This window comes from Papio anubis, chromosome 5 (genome assembly GCF_008728515.1).
Source record: "Papio anubis isolate 15944 chromosome 5, Panubis1.0, whole genome shotgun sequence".
NCBI classification, from domain to species: domain Eukaryota; kingdom Metazoa; phylum Chordata; class Mammalia; order Primates; family Cercopithecidae; genus Papio; species Papio anubis.
Window position 1 is genome coordinate 60382522 of NC_044980.1, and position 20028 is coordinate 60402549.

Genomic DNA, 20028 nt, shown 5'->3' on the forward strand with positions numbered 1-20028 from the left:
TATTTACATAAAGGTTAAGAAGTACACTAAGTGATCATTTAAAAATACAGTTGTGACAATTTTCTAAATATCCAATCATTATATAATGAATACATACAAAAAAACTTCTAGCATTACTAGGTAGTGCCTAATATTTATCACTGAATTCTCTGAGTGTCAAAACAACTCCATAATCTCAATGGCTTAACACAACAGAGATTTACTTTTTGCTCATGCAACATCTCAGGGGTTAGGGACGACAAGAGAGACTGTTCCCCACTGACCACAAACAGGAACACAGGCTACCCAGCCTCCAATCATTTGGACCACCTCACTGTAGCAGGGAGAAGAATTTACTTTGAAAATCATAAACCTTCTCCTATCAACTTCTACCTGGATGCTAACACTTCACTTCTGCAAACAATTCACTGATCAATGGACATCACACAGTGATGTGTAAGAGGGCAAGGAAGTGTAATTTCACCATATGAACAGAAAAATCAGCAATATTGCTGAACAGTATCAATAACTACTCATATTCTTCTTGTACTAGAGAGGAATTCTGATTCAGAATTCAGAGAAGTCAGAGAGGAGGATGGATGTATTCAGTCTAGTTCCGTGTCGTAAATTTCTAGTTTTGTTAAACATTGAGGTAGTAACTCTTCACACTGTGGTATTAATGTAGAGAATGTAAAGTGCTCTTCAAAAAGGTAGAAGAATCAGGCGTGGTGGCTCACACCTGTAACCCCAGCAATTTGGGAGGCTGAGGTGGGTGGATCACTTGAGGTCAGGAGTTCAAGACCAGCCAGGCCAACATAGTGAAACCCCATCTCTACTAAAAATACACAGATTAGTCAGGCGTGGTGGCAGGTGCCTGTAGTCTCAGCTATTCAGGAGGCCGAGGTGGAAGAATCACTTGAACTCTGGAGGTAGAGGCTGCAGTGAGCTGAGATTGCACCACAGCACTCCAGCCTGGGTGACGGAGTAACACTCTGCTTTAAAAAAAAAAAAAAAAAAAAAAAGTAGAAGAAAGGTTCTATCCTCTATTTGAAAAACATTACTATTTCTTTTAGTTTTTTTTGTTTGTTTGTCTGAGACGAGTTTTGCTCTTGTCGCCCAGGCTGGAGGGCAATGGCACGATCTAGGCTCACTGCAACCTCCATCTCCCAGGTTCAAGGGATTCTCCTGCCTCAGCCTCCCGAGTAGCTGGGATTACAGGCGTCCACCATCACGCCCAGCTAATTTTTACATTTTTAGAAGAGAAGGGGTCTCATCATGTTGTCCAGGCTGGCCTTGAACTCCTGATTTCAGGTAATCCACCCACCCCGGCCTTGCAAAGTTCTGGATTACAGGTGTGAGCCACCTTGCCTGGCCTAAGTATAGTTTTATATAAAGAAATAGTATGATATATGCATATCTCAAAGAATAAAAGACCAAATAAAAGTACAGAGACTTTCCCAATCCCTACCAGTTCTTGGCTACTAGTAAGTTAACGCTATCTATAATGTTATTATTGTCCTATATTAGTTGTCAGGCAAATAGACTATTTATATACATCAAAGATCACCAAAACCTTAAAAACCCTTCTTTCTCCAGAAAATATTTTAAAACCATGTTTCTTAGCATTTTAAAGTCTTCCAGCCTAAAATTATAGGTACTCTTGCTTCCTTTTTTGGTGGATAAATTATTTTGAATGTGTTCCATTTGAAAAATAGTATGAATATATTAAAATTGTCTTACACAGTGCAACTGACCTGAAAAAAAAAAATGGCAACCTTAAACTCTTTTGGAGAAAACTCCCTTATCAAAAAGAGTAAACTTACAAAACTTATGTTTGTAAAATCATTGTTCAAATGTTAGTAAATGCTATTATTTCCAAATCTGGTACCTGAAAATAACTTAGTTTGAAATATATAAAGCAAGTGTTAAAAGTATACAGAAAACCAAAAAAAATCCACAAACCCTTCAAACTCATTTTAACAGAAAATACAGAGTAATTATCACAAGCTACAAACACTTCTGTCCTTGATATTAGTAAATAAAAACATGCTGAGACTCAATGACTTATCTGTATTTTCATTATTGGCTTATTTATTTGTAAAGAAAACATTGTTTTATTGGGTTAATGGCTTCAGGCAAATGATTCATTCTGTGATGCATATTCTTATTTATTTGAATCAGGGTAACATGTTTTTCTCAGGTGTCTTAAAGCTCTTTACAGGTAAGTATTGAATATAAACATCTCAGAAGACAAAATAAAATTAGTAACTAAGAGTGAGATAGTTTATAGCTTGAAGATTATTCACCTTAATAGAAACTCAGCCTTTCTGAAACTTTCTGGGAATTTTATCATTCTAAAAATCAAGTGGAAGGAAATTGTTTTCTGTGACATTTGCATTACATGAACAATTTTCAATCTTAAATCCATACAAATACTTTTCCTACCTAGGTCTGTTACTTGTCGATCAAATGGGCAACGGATTGCTCTTCCATGAAGAGGCAGGCGAGTGAGACAGTCATGACAGACTGTATGGCCACAAAGCAAAAGGCGAGGAACTTTGTCTCCTTGCAAAGAAAAGACGTCTTCACAAACTCCACACTCTAGCACCTAATATTTGAAAACGAAGGATGTACTCTTTAAACCATTTTAAAAGCATACATATTTTAGGTATATAAGAAAATTCACCTAATATATTGAATCAACATTGTTACTTTATTCCTCCATGAAAAAGAACTATGTAAGTTGTAAAATCTTAAATCACTTTTAAGTCATTCCATCTGACAGACCCTGCCAAAATTATATCATAACGAAATATCTTTGAAATACTAATAGTAGTGTTAGGGGCAAAGATGCTGTAAACTAACATCTTCATTACCTTTTGAAAATTATGATTTCACTCATTACATCTGAATCTGTACAAACAATATGTAATTCTACTGAAGGCGGGTTCTTAAGCAATTTCTCTGCAACTACCTAACCCATCATTAATTTCAACACAAATAAACTATCATTAATTTCAACAAAAATAATCTAAAATATGTGCTAACAATTACCCCGTTAATGATAAAGAACTTGTTAAGAAAAGACTACAACTAACTTTCATGTTTCTAGTATCTAATGTACATTAAATAATACAAAGTCAAAAAAGCAATCACCTTAAATTTCAATTCCTGTGCTCTATCAATAAATATAGCTCTGAATCAGAAATTAGTTTGTCTATCTAATTCTAGTTACAGACACATGACTTGCACAAGGCTACACAGTCAGTCAAAAGAAAGGCTATTTATCAGCATATTCTGATTCTCAAGTCCATATGTTTATGTTTTATAAATAGTCAACAAATTGTATTTATAGCAATAAAGCATTTTCAGCACTTATTTCTAAGTATATTTGTAGTGTTTCATTAATTTTTTTAAAATACCCACACTGTACTATTCAATCATACCTCAAACTCCTGTCATTCAAGACCCACTACAATCTGGTCCCTGTTCTACTGCTTCACTGCCACACTCTTCTGACCCTGTGCTCCAACTATATCCAACAGCTTATAGTTCTCAGAACATGAGAAACTGTTTCATGTTTCTTCATGCTAACACTGAGGAAAGGACTATACTTGTCCTTTGGGCCCCCAAGTACTCTGTATAAGCGTCTACCATAACACCCAAAATGCTGTAATACCTTGGTTTTCTAGTCTGTCTTTCCCTGTTGGACCAAAAAACCCTCAGGAACAGGGTATTTTAAATACCAAGTTCCTAGTGCTTACATAAAGTCTAGTAAAATAATTTAAAAACAATTAAGCTCAACATCATCAAACACACAACACAAGGTAAAAAACAGAAAACCCAAGGCAGAAATCAGACTAAATCTACTACGATTTTAAACCTAACTCTGTAATTAACTTGGACTTTGGGCTTGAGATACAAATATCTTTCACCATGAAGTGATAATTCATAATTGCTTTGTATATTATTATGGTTCAAAAGAAATTTAAATTTAGTCTTTCAATGTAAATAAGGGTTTGGGAAGAGAAAAATAAAAATAAGAAACAAAAAAAATTGTTCACAGAAAAGACGATGAAAATTATTTACATGAAAAGATGTTCAATCTAACTCATAACAAGAAAAATGCAAATTAAGGCTAGGCACGGTGGCTCATGCCTGTAATTCCAACACTTTGGGAGGCCGAGGCAAGTGGATCATCTGAGGTCAGGAGTTCGAGACCAGCCTGGACAACACGGTGAAATTCCTTCTGTAGTAAAAATACAAAAAAATTAGCGAGGCATGGTGGTGGGCGCCTGTAATCCCAGTTTACTCAGGAGGCTGAGGCAGGATAATCGATTTGAGCCTGGGAGGCGGAGGCTGCACTGAGCCAAGATCACAGAGTGAGACTCGGTCTCAAAAAAATAAAGAAAGAAAAAAATGCAAATCAAAGCTACATCAAAATACGTTTTTTTTCAGATTAGATCAAAAATGTTGGTAACACTTTGTTAGTGAAGGTGTGGGAAAGCAGACACTGTCATACATTACTAATTGCTATGAAATGTTTATTGAGCAATACAGCTTTTATGAAGGGCAACCTGTCAATACTTACCAAGTTTAAGTAACTCAGTAATTCTAGTTGCAGGAATTTATCCTACAAGCATATTAGACATGTGCGACAAAATCTGTATGTTAGTCCTTAAAGCATCATTTGCATTAGCAAAAAATTGGAAACAAAGTAAATACACATCAATATCAGCTTGGAAAATAAATTATGGCACATTCATAATACTATAAAACTATATAGGATAGTGAGAAAGATGACGTTTTTCATGTACACACAGAATGATTTCATATGATTAAAACAAAAATGATAAATAGAATATACTCATTTTTGCATAAAGGTGGGGAAAGAGCAAATTTTTTTTATATTGTTGTATAAACGAACTGTCTTCCTGGAAGGATACATAGGACACCAGTAACACTGGAACATCGGTTCCCCATGAGAAAGAGAAACAGCTAGGGAACAGCTACCCATGTATAATTCTATCTATTATTCATATATACACATACTTCAATTCACCCTACATTTTTTAAAAAGGGGAAAGTTTCACGTTATCAAATCCATTTAGGTTAGGCACCGTGGCTCACACCTGTAATCACAGCACTTTGGGACACCAAGGCAAGAGGACTGCTTGAGGTCAGGAGTTCAAGACCAGCCTGGGCAACACAGTGAGACCCTGTCTCTACAAAAAAATAAAAAACTGAGGTGGGAGGATCACTTGAGCCCAGGAGGTTGAGGTTGCTATGAGCCATGATTGTGCCACTGCACTCCCACCTGGGTGACAGAGTGAGAACCTGCCTCAAAAAAAAAAATTTCAATTAAATATAGAAAAAATAGTCACAGGCCAGGCGCGGTGGCTTATGCCTGTAATCCCAGCACTTTGGGAGGCCGAGGTGGGTGGATCACGAGGTCAGGATATCGAGACCATCCTGGCTAACACAGTGAAACCCCATCTCTACTAAAAATACAAAAAATTAGCCGGGCACGGTGGTGGGCGCCTATAGTCCCAGCTACTTGGGAGGCTGAGGCAGGAGAATGGCATGAACCTGGGAGGTGGAGCTTGCAATGAGCCGAGATTGTGCCACTGCACTCCAGCCTAGGCGACAGAGCAAGACTCCAACTCAAAAAAAAAAAAAATCACAATAGAATTTGATATAAAATAAATGCAACATTTTATAAATGCTGTATTGAAACTCTAATAAATTAAATTTGTTTATAAACTCCAAAGAACCATATTAAAATTTTGTTTAGTTCATTTCAATCCTGTATCTCTGATCCCACCACTGTACAAGATTTAAAAGAATTTCCTTATGCTGTTACCGTATTTTTCAAAAAGCACTAATAAAATTCCATTGATTAGCAAACCAAACACAGGTCCGAAAATAAAGTTACTAGACTATTTTGCATCAACTTGGTAAATAATACAGCAAGAAAATATTTCCTTAGTATCTATGAATAGGAATTGTGGTTAACAGTAAAAAGCCCTAGATAGGAAAAAGCTCTTAATTTTACATTTCACAAAATGCCAAAACAGCTTCAAACTTATTACATGTAAGTCAAACCGTAATCAATCAGATTATATATTTTTATTTTTATTTTTATTTTTTTTTTGAGAAAGGGTCTCACTCTTTCTCAAAAAAAAGGGTCAGCCAGGCTGGAATGTAGTGGCCTGAGCATGGTTCACTGCAGCCTTGACCTCCCGAGCTCAAGCAATCCTCCTGCCTCAGACTCCCAAGTAGCTGGTACCACAGGCATGTGCCACCATGCCTGGCTAATTTTTTTAATTATTATTTGTAGAGGTTGGGTCTCACTATGTTGCCGAGGCTGGTCTCAAACTCCAGGGCTCAAGCAATCCTCCCACCTTAGCCTCCCAAAGTGCTGAGATTAAAGGTGTGAGCCACTGTGCCCAGCCTCAGACTAAATTTTAAAAGGCCTAAGAAGACTCACTAAGCAAAAGAAACTGTGATACATTTTTACATGTCAGTTATTTCACAATATCAGATTTTTTATTTTTTATTTTTCAGATGGAGTCTCACTCTGTCACCCAGGCTGGAATGTAGTAGCACAATCTCGGCTCACTGCAACCTCCCCCTCCTGGGTTCAAGTGATTCTCCTGATCAGCCTCCTGAGTAACTGGGATTAACAGGCCCACACCACAATGCCTGGCTACTTTTTGTATTATTAGTAGAGACAGGGTTTGGCCATGCTGGCCAGGCTAGTCTCGAACTCCTGACCTCAAGTGATCAGCCCACTTCGGCCTCCCAAAGTGCTTCCCAGGCACTTTGTGCTTTACAGACATGTGCCACCGCGCCTAGCCATATCAGATTTTTATGTTACTGGTTTCTCTAATGATAAAAACCATGTAATTATCAACTTGTTCACAAGCACAAGGCCATTTTACACAGTATTAGCATTATATACTTCAATTTTTACCTTCCAATAAATACTTATTGCTTTCATCTATACAAATGACAGTAAGGTTTTTTTCAGTTTATATCCCTATAGCTACTACAAATTATGGCATGAAGATTTTGTCAGAAAGGACTATTTTATTGCACAGTTCAGGAACATTTTACATGTTAAGATGAAAATGAACAAGGTGAGCCTCTGATGTATCAAATTCTGTGCTGTAACAAACTGGAGTTACATCAGGCTTTGGTACACTTTTGAGACTATAAGGCAAACAGCGTAACAACAAAATAGATACTGCAATGATACCCCTTCCAATTATGAAATAAAACTTAAACTTCAAGTTAATTCACAAAGTACTCTGCAAGTATTCTCTACTTAGCAAAAGCACAATTCAATAAATAAAATCTCAATCACACAACATGCCTAATAACAAGGGCTCTTTTGCGTATCAGATACGCTGTGCACCTGTAGAATAACTTCATTACTACCTAAAGGTCATCTGAATCAACGACCACCAATACTGACTGATACTAAATTGTGGGAAGAAATGTCTCACTTGCTGTCATACAAAACCAACATTAACTGAATAATCATAGGTGTCTATTTTTCAAGACGTTAAAAGAACTTCATATATTATCCTGTTCGGTAATTCTTAACCCTGGTTACATATTAAAATAACTTATGGGCATTCCTAAAATCTACTGATGTTGTCAACCTCATCAGAACTGGAGGAGGAGTGCATCAGTAGTGTACTAAAAATCTTCAGTGATCCTAATATGTAGCCAGGAATGAGAATTTTCAATCTCTTAGATTAGAGATGCTCCCGAAGGTTACTCCATAAAACCAATGAGATCAGTTCTCCCCTCCAGATCTCTCCGTGCACAACTGTGGAAGGGAAAAATGACTGCCACATATTTCAAATGATTTTTTAGCAAATTCATTCTGGAGCATTTATACATAGTAGAATCTCAAACTTCAAGCATAAGGAAATTCATTAACTCTATCGTTAACGCCCAGCTATGACGATGTTGCAGACTTCTGAAAAGTGTTAATAGACTGTACTACTAACAGGAGAGAGGGCAGCTCAGCCAGTAACAGATGTCTCATTACAGACGCAGTACAACAGGGAAAAGCATAGGCTTTAAAGCCGGTCAACCCGGGGCTCTGCCACACACTGTGTTTACCTAAACCTGGGTTTCCTCCCTGTAAAATGGGAATTAACATCTACTTCATAAGTAGATATTAACGAGCTAAAACACCTAACGTAGTACGTAGTTACGATGATGATGGGCCAATTTATAATACTAAGCTAACTAATGCCTGTTGAGTTTAACTAAAAGCAGAGGACCTGGAGAAAAGACCGGTCCAGGTCACTGGACCGCAAGCTCCTTTTCATAAATGTTCCGATTATGACATGTCATGAGCAGAAGACCAGGCAATTTCAGGCCATAGGAGAGAAAGGATGCAGAGGAGAGGACAAGACTTGTAAAGCCAAAAGGGGCCCAGAGGCCGCGCATCCCACCCATCCAAGCCTGGGCCGTGGCGATGCAGCCAGGTCTCCAGGATGAACCGACGGGAGGCCAATGGTGGAGAAAGGAGCACGCAAGGTCCCTCACCTTCACTACAGCTGTCCCCCGGCTGCCCTGCCGGCCACTGTCTACTCCCGCTCCAAGCTTGTTTACAACCAGAGTAGCCATCCTCGTAGGAGTAGCGCCACAGATGCAGCCTTCAGAGTCCTCAACTGAGAGGCGGGGTTAAGCCACCTACCCAGAGGCCTCTGCGCACGCCACCGGCGCACAGGCGCAGTAGGACACAGGGCGCCGCTTAGCCGACTCTTACTCCTCCTCCCTGCAGTCGTGGGGTACTTCGTTGCGCAGCCTCGCGCATGGGCACTTTTGTTATTTTTCATTACGTAGTCTGCAACTGCTGGAGGAAAGACAAGCAAAAAAAAAAAGAAGGGATAAAACAGAATTAAAGTTTTGGGGTGAAACTTCAGCTCCTTTAATGATTTTTCCTCTCGAATAGCAAACCAACCAGGGTGTAAACTGAGGGCGGTGAAGGGATACGAGCATCTCCCTGCATGCAACGCGATTTTCGTATAAACTACAAATCCCAGCATGCCACTCTCTCTTTTATTTATTTATTTTTTTTAAACTCCGGCAAAGTTGGCCTTTGGGAGGCGGCGTATTGTAACCGAGGGGTGGTTTCTTTTCCTGAAGTCGCGATGTGCGATAGCAGATGGAAAACAAAGTGTTTTATGCATACGTTTCTAAGATAAAAGAAATGGACTTGGTGAGAAGAAGCCAGTCTGTAAAGAACACAGTAAGAAAATTTAAGGTACCACCACCGGAGAGAAGTTGAAAGTGCGTTTGACTTCTGGTCTTGCCAAACGCGAGGTTTTCCGTTTCCTTCCGGGCCAAGTTGAACCTGTCCAGCCCCCGTAGGCCGTGGGTCAAAAGTGGCGGTCAAAATGGAAGTAAATCCCCCTAAACAGGAGCACCTGCTGGCGCTGAAAGGTAAACTTTTGCGAACCTGAGTACCCGTTTTCTGTTTTCTTCTCTTCCCTATTTATCGAAGCCTTTGCCATGTAGGCCTCAGCCTTCTTAAACACTGTCAGTGCTCGCCCTCCTGCTCTGTCCTTTGGCGCCAGGCGGGAGGAAGCGATTTCGCCTGGATGCTTTTTAGGTTTACGGGCTCCTTTCTAGAATGAAATAGATACCTGGTAAATCACTCTTTCTGATCTGTGCTGCTTCAGTCACGAGATTTTAGCCGCAGAAGCTGACGTCCCGCTCCTACCGTGGAGATCTCTGTGAACTAAGATGAATTACAGCGGGCATGTAAAGTGCTTTTTCCTTCTGTCTCTCGTTTCTTCCTGTGGCACTGACGAAGTTATCAGGCTTCAGTTTCCCCTGTAAAATTAGTATTGCATAACAGTAGTGCAAAGAATTTAGCAATACATAGTAATACAACATATAACTTAGATTTATTAAAAACAAACTGCAGTTTACTTCAAAGCACTGTGTATGTAGGAAATATGTCCGAGATCTAATGTCAACTCTCATTTTTTGTACACAGCCATTTTGAGTAAGTTTGGTGATTTAATTAGATCTTTATTTAGGAAAAAACAGCAGGCTTTTTTTTTTTTAGGACAGTTTTTATTTTTTTTATTTTTAATGCCTATTTTCTGGAAATCTTTTTATTTGAAATCTTTTCAGCTTTATTTTATTTTTTACTACAACAAATGCACTTTTTGTTTCTTGGATGCTCTAACACGGGGTTAACAATGACTTATTGAATGAGCTGAGGAAATGCTCAATAAACATTTGGGTTCAATTGAATTGCACTTATTTTACTTGTGGCATCCATTTTGAGGAACACATCCTTCCCATTATGATGTAGCCATCAGACATTCTAGAAGCTCATCAGTCTCATATAATGATGCCTGTGTTAGCGAGATTGTCTCTTATGTGGAACTTTGTAATGTTAAGTTATACAGTGATGGGACCGCTAAGCTTAACCTGAGCAAATGATCTAGGCTAAAATGGAGACTAAAATGGATTGTTACTCGTGGAGAAGAGGGAAAATAAGAAAAGCAACTAATTGTCATGTTCTTTATCTCGCGATCTCACTTCAAGTATGTGGAGTAAATATTAATTCTCAGAGTTTAAGCAACTTTTCCAAGATGACATAGCTAGTAAGTGATTGAGGCAGTGTTTCAACGCAAGGCCTACCTCTCTCTTTCCAAGAGTTCATGTTGCCTCCTAATGAATGAAACGGCATTCTCAGAAATAATTCCTCTACCAACTACTCTGATGGGAATTTGGAACAGTTCTATTAGCTGCTACGTGTGATTTATACAAATTAGAAGCTATTAAAAACAGTTAAATTCCAGCTGGGCGCGGTGGCTCATGCCTGTAACCCCAGCACTTTGGGAGGCCGAGGCGGGTGATCACGAGGTCAGGAGATCGAGACCATCCTGGCTAACACTGTGAAACCCCGTCTCTACTAAAAACACAAAAAATTAGCCTGGCTTGGTGACAGGCGCCTGTAGTCCCAGCTACTAGGGAGGCTGAGGCAGGAGAATGGGGTGAACCCGGGAGGTGGAGCTTACAGTGACCCGAGATCGCGCCACTGCACCCTAGCCTAGGTGACAGAGCCAGAGACTCCGTCTCATAAAACAAACAAACAAAAAGTTAAATTCCAGTGATACAGAGACTGCCACTGAGAATTTTTAGTTTTCTGTTATTCTTTGTTTTCCAAAATAAAGGATACCTAAGAAAGAATATTTCAGCAACCTAAGCCAGGCGTGGTGGCTCACGCCTGTAATAGCACTTTGGGAGGCCGAGGCTGGCAGATCACTTGAGGTCAGGAATTTGAGACCAGCCTGGCCAACATGGTGAAAACTCGTCTATACTAAAAATACGAAAATTAGCCAGGTATGGTGGTGGACATCTGTAATCCCAGCTACTCGGGAGACTGAGGCAGGAGAATCGCTTTAACCTAGGAGGCAGAAGCTGCAGTAAGCTGAGATTGTGCCATTGCACTCCAGCCTGGGTGACAGAGTGAGACCCTGTCTCAAAAAAAAAAAAAAAAAAAAATAAACAGCCTAAACTGGTAAGTGCTTTAAAATTGATAGTTTCAACTTTATTAAACCTCTTTGGTACCATCTTCTAGTTAACCCATTGTTCTAGTTGATCAACAGTTTTCACAGCATTTCAATTTACTGATGCTGGATGCCAAATGTATCAATTAAGTGGTCTTTAGGTTCACTTTATCTTTTAATATGTAAAATGTTAAAGATAATATTTTGTTATTCTTGGTTGGGTGAGGTGGCTGATCACTTGAGTTCAAGAGTTCGAGACCAGCCTAGCCAATATTATGAAACCCCATCTCTGCTGAAAATACAAAAATGCCAGGCGTGATGGTGTGCACCAGTGGTCCCAGCTACTCAGGAGGCTGAGGCACAAGAATCACTTGAACTCTGGAGGTGAAGGTTGCTGTAAGCCAAGATCGTACCTCTGCACTCCAGCCTGGGTGACAGAGTGAGAATCTGTCTCAAAAAAAAAAAAAAATTCTCTCTTGAGTATAACACTGATTGACTTTAGACAGGAGAATTACTCGATGCCATATTTTACAATGTGAAAGTGTAAGGAACAGGGAAGAAAAACATGAGTGCATTATTCTTGAAAGAATATGTGATAACATTTAGATCCGTATTTAAAATTATGGATGCTAAAGATCACAATTATTTATTAATTTGAGAGTTGTCAGATCTGTTAGTGGGCAGTATCAGTAGGTAAAAAGAATCATGAAATTAGTTATTCTTCTGACTCTAGAATCGGACAGTGATTCTCTTGTGACATCATGACAAGAGTCCATACTCATGGTTATCCTAGCAGTGGGAGAACCCTCATCAAGTAATTCTCTAATGATTTTGGGGGAGAAGTGATTCAACTTATTTTTTTCTGCAGTTAAGATGTGAAAAAGCCTGTTTTATGGCTCTTACAGCTTTGGGTCTGATTAGGAAGCCTAACTTGCAGATATTGGAAGGCTCCATTCTTAAGCCTATGTACCATATGCTGGAATTTATTATCAGTGACTTGATTTGGGGCAACTTGAGGACTTCTGTGCTCTAAGAGAAAAAAATAGGAGTCTAGACTTCTTGTTCTCCTCCAAATTGGAATTCAAAAGCCATGGTATTAGGGTCCCCATGCTGTTTAATTGCCTGGGTTATGAGGAGAAGACAGTGTCACAAGACTGGTTCTTAGCCTGGTTAAACCATATTAGCAAAGTTAAACCATATGCATGGTTTTAGTTTTTACTGTAGAGAATGACATGAAATCATCAAATATTCTATCTATATATTTGTTTGGTGGAATCCATATAATTTTTTTTTTTTTGAGACAGAGTCTTACCCTGTCACCCAGGCTGGAGTGCAATGGGAGTGCAGTGGTGCGATCTCAGTTCACTGCAAACCTCCACCTCCCGGGTTCAAGTGATTCTCCTGCCTTAGCCTCCTGAGTAGCTGGGATTACAGGCACAGGCCACCGCGGCCGGCTGTTTTTTGTTATTTTTAGTAGAGATGGGGTTTCACCATGTTGGCCAGGCTGGTCTCAAACTCCTGACCTCGTGATCTGCCCACCTTGGCCCCCATAAAGTGCTGGGATTACAGGTGAGCCACCACACCTGGCAGATCTATATAATTTTAAGTATAAAATGATTACTTTTCTTCCAGACAGATTAGAATTTTTTTTTCTTTTTTTTCTTTTTAATGAGATGAAGTCTTGCTCTGTCGCCCAGGCTGAGTGGCACGATCTCAGCTCACTGCAACCTCTGGCTCTCAGGTTCAGGGTATTCTCCTGCCTCAGCTTCCCTAGTAGCTGGGACTACAGGCATGCACCACCACACTCCACTAATTTTTTTTTTGTATTTTGAGTAGAGACAGGTTTTTACCATGTTGGATTAGAATTTACAGTGATTTTATTGTCCTCAATTTAGTTGCCTCAAATTTTTAAATATTACATTTTTTGTTAATTTTCTTCATATGAAAACAATATTTTAAGATTCATTTACTCTTTGTTTCTGCTAAAGTTTTAAGACTATTATTACTTAATATAGTAATATTGATACTTCCAAGTCCTTTATATCTGTTGAGTTAAACATGTTGACTACTAGCATTTTTAGGCTGGAAGTGATTTTATAGGGCATCTAATTTAGATTCCTTATTTTGGTAAGAGAAAGAATTTTCAGGTTTGTAGATTACATTCACATTTACCAAAAGGACTTTGGTAAAATACCACATTGGGATTGGTTTTTGGTTTTTGTTTTTCCTTTTCTCCCTGCATATTGGTAGGCAGAATATCCCTACCATATCTTATTCTTTGCAATACTTCTACTTTAGGTCCTGTTTCCCTCTGATTTGGCAAGAGAGACAATCTTGCAATGATAAATTTACATTCTAGCTCTGAGGAGTTCAGCTAAGAAATTTTTCTCATCACTAAGAGTAACTGGATTACTGCAGAATGACTACAGAAGTAATATTACATTATCGACCATATGAGAGTGATCCCACACAACTGCCAAAAATTGTGGAAAAAGCAATTCAAGACTTTCCTACTCGTCCGCTATCAAGATTTATACCTTGGTTTCCATATGATGGGTCCAAGCTTCCACTCAGACCTAAAAGATCACCACCTGTGATTTCTCGAGAGGCAGCTGAAGATGTGAAACAGTACTTAACCATTTCAGAACATGATGCTAAGTCACACAATTATGATTGCACAGTAGATCTATTGGAGTTTCAACCTTGTTTGAAAAAGCAGCATTTAACCTCGTCACACGCATTGAAGGAACAGACTAATTCTGGAAATCTGGGTAAACAATCAGAGAAGGGAAAACAGCACAACAGGAGATCTTGGAGTATTTCCCTTCCCAGCAATAATTGTACTGAAAAAGTTTCTCCTTTGTCTAAAAAATTGCAAGATAGTTTAAAGGCACTAAATTTACACTCACTTTATAGAGCAAGATGGACAATAGAACACACTATTTGTAACAGCCAAACTCTGGAAGACATTTGGACAAAACTCAATCAAATTATTAGGCACAATGAACTTCCATCTTGTAATGCTACAATTCAGAGGCATTTAGGCGAAATATGGGTGTTCTGTGATATTATGTATTGTGAATATGTGGGAAGTCTTCTTAAAGGAAGATTAGCTCTTTCTGGAAAAATTAATTTATTTGTGCATAAATATGGTGTTATTTTTAGTATGTAATTCCACTGATTGTCAAAAAGAATATTCTGAATGAAATGAATATGGATTGAAATAGATGAAATAATTTTTACAGATTTTTAAATTTTTAGTGGCTTTTTAGAATTCCTAGGCTTGTCAATTAAGTCAAGAACTTTCTGAGTTCTACTTATTAGCAGCCTTCTTTTAAATGTGATAAATTATTGTTTACACTGAATATGAAGGTAAAAATGTTCTGTGCCTTTCGTTTTGTTACAAACTGTGATTTAATTAGTCTTATGAATTAAGTTGTATAGTTTGGATTTTGGTTAATCTCTAAAATCTAATTTTACTGTAGTTTTTTCTTTACTCACCTCAAGTGTAATTTTTTAAAAAATAAAACTCAAAACAATTCTCTTTGGAATGCTATTTATGTGGCATGAATGTAGTTCAAAGTGGGAGACCAGTCTAGATTCATTATGATGTTTCCAAATATATGTAATAATAATTGATAGGCTGTTTTCAAACAAAGATACAAAATGTATACTTCGCCTAAAACTATAATGTATCTTTAAGACTATAAACTGTTTTGAAGGAAAGTATCAAATGTTGAATAAGGGATCAAACTATTGTCTATTTCTTCTAATACAGATAATTCAGTATTTATGATAGTTAGTGCTAATTATTACTTGGCTGATGATTAGAGTCATTGTAGGTTCCCCATAAGCATAATCTTGTAATTGGTTTTACACATCACCTAATAAAAATGCTCAAAGGGATTAAAACAATAAAAGTTTTGTACAAGCACGTATATTTGTTTAACATATTTATATGCCTACTTTGCACTAGGTGCTAGGATATATTAGGGAAGGAGACAGACATGGACCTTGCCTTCATGCAGCTTACATGTCATTACTACTATTAAACACACCAGCTCCCTAAGAAAAATAAGGGTGCACTTACTAGGAATATAGACGTGTTTACCTTGAAGCACAGTGCCTATCATGGTAGGAGCTTGGTAATGCATGGTAAATGTTCCCTTCAGAGGGATTCTTCATAGCCTGAGATGGCTGAGGTTGCTTAAAATGGAAGTCCACTGATTTTGTTTTTCTTTCTAACTTTTATTTTAGGTTCAAGGGGTACATGTGCAGATTTGTGATATGGGTAAATTGTGTGCCACAGGGGTTTGGTGTACAAATAGTTTTGTCACCCAGGTAATCAGCATAATACCCAATAGGTATTTTTTTAGTCCTCATCCCCCTGTCACCTTCCACCCTCAAATAGGCCTCAGTGTCTATTGTTCTCTTCTTTGTGTCCATGTATATTCATTGTTTATCTCTCACTTATGAGAATACGTGGTATTTGGTTTTCTGTTCCTGCGTAAATTGGCTTAGGATAATGGCCTGCAGTTGCATCTGTGTTGCTGCAAAGGCCATAATCTGAAAATATGAAGAAAAAAGTTGCTTTTAATACCAGTTTGGAATCGCTTTATTTTTAATGGAGGATCATTTTTTACCCACCATCTCATCGCCTGCAAACTACAGGAATCATGAAAAACTAAGCTTTATAGGACTTTTGTTTATAATAGAAATTTGAACCTATAATAAGCAAATATGTTAGCTACACGTTTGGGTGAACTCCGGGCACTAAAAAAAAAAAAAAAAAAATACGTTTTAGGATTCCCTTGAGACTGTATTTTCTCTTTATTCAGATTTCTTTTCTAATGAAATGAAAATAATAATGGGGAAGAAATAGAAAACACCAACTAGTACTAAAAGTGAACTTACCAGCCTGGGCAACATAGTAAAACCCCGTCTCCACAAAAAATACAGAAGTTAACCAGGCATGGTAGCATGTGACAGTAGTCCCAGCCTCTTGGTGGGCAGGGGGAAGGGGTGCGTCTGAGGCAGGAGGATCACTTGAGCTCAGGAGGTCAAGACTGCAGTCATCCATGATCATACCACTGTAGTCCAACCTGGGTAACAAAGTGAGACCCTGTCTCAAAAAAAATAAGTGATTTTAGCTGTGGGAGAAACTGCCTCCTCTGTATCACTTTCAAGGGCACCTTTTTATCTGTTTTCAGGGCACTTTTTAATCTGTTTTCTTAGTTAAAAATAAGAGTGAAGGTTGGAAACACCTCCCCATATTCATCTGTAGCTGATTGATACTCTTTTTGGAATAGATTCCTACTTTGAAATCCCATGGGATATTTCTGGTAAGGCATGACATTCCAGGTTTATGGCTGTAGGCTTATAATTAATAATTATTATAGAGAATTATTTTTTAACAGAGTGAAATCACCAGGGTTCAAATCTAGATTCTACCACTTATCTACTAATATAGTCCTTTGTATGCAAATTACCCTCTACAGGCATTGTCAATGCCCTATCTGTATATTGGGATTAATGTAATACCAACTTAGAGAGTACTCATGAGAATTAAATGTGTTCAGCTTGTAAAATATTTAGCATAATGCCTGGCGCTAGTAAATGCTCAGTAAATGCTAGCTATACAAAGTAACTTCAGAAATTTTAAGGGTAGCATTTGTTGAGTATTTCAAAAGCCAGCTGCTTAATATAGCAGGTTATTATTGGCCTCAGTTTCTGAAACTTACACTTTCAAAATAATGTCAGTTATTTAGGGACTTTCATGAAGTGCTCATTATTTTATTTAGGGAAGATCTCAATAGCAGAACCTACACCAAATACAGATGCTACAAAACTGAACGTAGTACATAAGAGCCTAGACCTCATGGAGTTTGGAAAGGAGTCAGGGTACCATGAGAGAAACAGAATGACCTGTTAACTTTTTTTCTGAAAAAGATGACATTTAAGCTGAAACCAGAATGAGAAAGCCACTAAATTTGATATGAATACCATAGTTGGTTAATTAGTAGTTGGGCGGTGCATTTTTACATATGCTAGAACGCTACTTATATTCTGAATTGACCATGTAGGTCTATAGTCTTTATAGTATTTTGGCTTTGATTTGAAGGAATATATATATATATTTTTTTTTTGAGATGGAGTCTTGCTCTGTTGCCCAGGCTAGAGTGCAGTTGGTGCCATCTTGGCTCACTGCAAGCTCTACCTCCTGGATTCACCCCATTCTCCTGCCTCAGCCTCCCAAGTAGCTGGGACTACTGGCGCCCGCCACCACGCCCGGCTAATTTTTGTTTAGTAGAGACAGAGTTTCACCATGTTAGCCAGGATGATCTCGATCTCCTGACCTCGTGATCCACCCGCCTTGGCACTCCCAAAGTGCTAGGATTATAGGCATGAGCCACCGCGCCCGGCCAGACTTGATAATGAACTAGCCCTCTGTGATTCATTTTCTGAAAATTTTTACAAGTTTTTATGATTTTTTATGTTTTTGTTTTTATTTTGATGTGGTCAAATGACACTCTAGAAGAAACTGAAAAAGATTTTTTAAAAAATTATAGAGTGTTTACTCTCATTATATTTAATATTCTATTTCAATTTTTTTTACTTTTCTGTGGCTTAATTTTTGTTTGTTTAATTTATATTTAAAATGAATTTTTTAGTTAAATTTTATTTTTCCAGATAGCTAATAACCATTTGTCTTTGTGCCTTATAATGAAAAATCCTTTTACTAATTGATTTTTTAACTTTTAATCCCTTAATTGATTTTTTTTTTTTTTTTTTGGTCAAGACGTTGTTTTTCTAAAATCTCTCTCCCAACTATTTCTTTTTCTTTTTTTTTGAGATGGAGTCTTGCTCTGTCGCCTGGGCTGGAGTGCAGTGCCGCGATCTCAGCTCACTGCAGCCTCCGCCTCCCGGGTTCACGCCATTCTCCTGCCTCAGCCTCCTGAGTAGCTGGGACTACAAGTGCCCGCCACCACACCCATCTAATTTTTTGTATTTTTAGTAGAGACGGGGTTTCACCGTGTTAGCCAGGATGGTCTCGATCCCCTGACCTCGTGATCCTCCCACCTCGGCCTCCAAAAGTGCTGGGATTACAGGTGTGAGCCACCGTGCCCAGCCACTCCCAGCTGTTTCTTTATATAAGTATATCCTATCTTTTTTTCGAAAAACTAATATATCGGTATGGTCTTAATAAGCCGATTAGTTGATTATGGATTTAAATATGTTATAATATATAGTAAATTCAGTTCTTCCTCTTTTTTTCCTCCGTTAATTTCCTTAGCTTATTTTCATCTATTTGTTTCTTTAGATAAACTTTAGACACATTCTATCATGTTGCAAAAATAAATCTTAGTTTTGGTTAGAATTATATAAACCTATATGTTAACTGACATTTTTATAATTTCTACACAGAATTAATATTACTTAAAGAAACACTTGGGTGGGCGTGGTGGCTCATGCCTGTAATCCCAGCACTTTGGGAGGCCAAGGTAGGCAGATCACTTGAGGTCAGGAGTTCGAGACCAGCCTGGCCAACATGGGGATACCCCGTCTCTATTAAAACTACAAAAAATAATAGTAATAACCAGGCATGGTGGTGCATTCCTGTAATCCCAACTACTTGGGAGGCTGAGGCAGGAGAATTGCTTGAACCTGGGAGGCAGAGGTTGCAGTGAGCCAAGATTGCGCCACTACACTCCAGCCTGGGTGACAGAGTAAGGCTCTGTCTCAAAACAAACAAACAAACAAAAAAAACACTTATTGAGCTTCCAATGTTAATATTTTGTTGATATTGTTTACAGCGAAGTCACTTAGACTTTTTAAAGCCTTATGCTCCTAATATTCTTTAAGCTTTAAAAATTTTATTTTCCAGTTTTCTATAATGAATGTATATTGTATTTATATTTACTTTTTATAATTCATAAGTTGTAAATGGTTCTTATATAAGATTCTTTTGTAACATTAAAATTCTTAATAAATCACTGATATGTGATAACCTTAGGAAGTATGTAGTATTATGTTTAAGAAGTATTTAGGTTATATTTTATGTTAGTATAAAATGGATGAATATCATACACTAGACTTGAGAATATTAACCCTAAGCAGTATTAATGTTTTGTTTTCTTTTACTTTTTTACTTCACAGTGATGCGGCTGACTAAGCCTACTTTATTCACCAATATCCCAGTAACATGTGAAGAGAAAGACTTACCTGGTATGGCACATGCTTTCCTCTATTTGCACCTAGGGAAAAGTTGAAACCTGAATTGCCTACATTACCTTGGACTAAGCCTAGCCCTGTGAATTTTATGCTAACCATTTGCTGGATTCTTTGTTGCCTATTTTTGTATCATGTGAAAGGTGGCCATCTGAGTAACAGGTCTTACTTATACTCTGCAAGTCCAAATTATGTTGATATCATATGGCAATATGAGACTTACAGTTTAAGATACATTCATATTCATAATACTATTAAAATT

The 20028-nt window shown here is 38.0% G+C and overlaps 3 protein-coding genes across 9 annotated transcripts in view; 2 read left to right on the forward strand and 1 right to left on the reverse strand.

The window, feature by feature from the left end:
- The window catches only part of TRIM23 (tripartite motif containing 23), a 34674-nt gene extending 25614 nt beyond the window's left edge, over nucleotides 1–9060 (reverse strand). Inside the window, exons 1-2 of the mRNA XM_003899738.4 lie at nucleotides 8551–9060; nucleotides 2425–2587 (exon numbers count right to left, since the gene is read on the reverse strand). Of these exons, the coding sequence (XP_003899787.1) occupies nucleotides 2425–2587; nucleotides 8551–8631 (244 nt within the window). The 5' untranslated portion in view covers nucleotides 8632–9060. The remainder of the gene's footprint in view (nucleotides 1–2424; nucleotides 2588–8550) is intronic.
- A 25-nt stretch (nucleotides 9061–9085) lies between these two features.
- TRAPPC13 (trafficking protein particle complex 13) overlaps nucleotides 9086–20028 on the forward strand; it is a 41393-nt gene continuing 30450 nt past the window's right edge. For 3 of the 7 annotated variants that reach the window (XM_003899740.5, XM_003899739.4, XM_009208497.3), the window contains exons 1-2: nucleotides 9086–9450; nucleotides 19695–19763. In XM_003899740.5, the coding sequence (XP_003899789.1) occupies nucleotides 9405–9450; nucleotides 19695–19763 (115 nt within the window). In that variant the 5' untranslated portion in view covers nucleotides 9086–9404. The other 4 variants (XM_031666736.1, XM_031666737.1, XM_009208496.3 and 1 more) reach the window with 3 other exon arrangements.
- On the forward strand, nucleotides 9278–15475 carry SHLD3 (shieldin complex subunit 3). Its single transcript, XM_031666738.1, has 2 exons — nucleotides 9278–9450; nucleotides 13836–15475. The coding sequence occupies exon 2, from the start codon at nucleotides 13957–13959 to the stop codon at nucleotides 14707–14709; it is 753 nt and encodes a 250-aa protein (XP_031522598.1). The 5' UTR covers nucleotides 9278–9450; nucleotides 13836–13956; the 3' UTR covers nucleotides 14710–15475.

Excerpts from the sequence above, each read along its gene's own strand:
- SHLD3 (XM_031666738.1), top strand. The coding sequence starts at position 13,957 with ATGACTACAGAAGTAATATTACATTATCGACCATATGAGAGTGATCCC.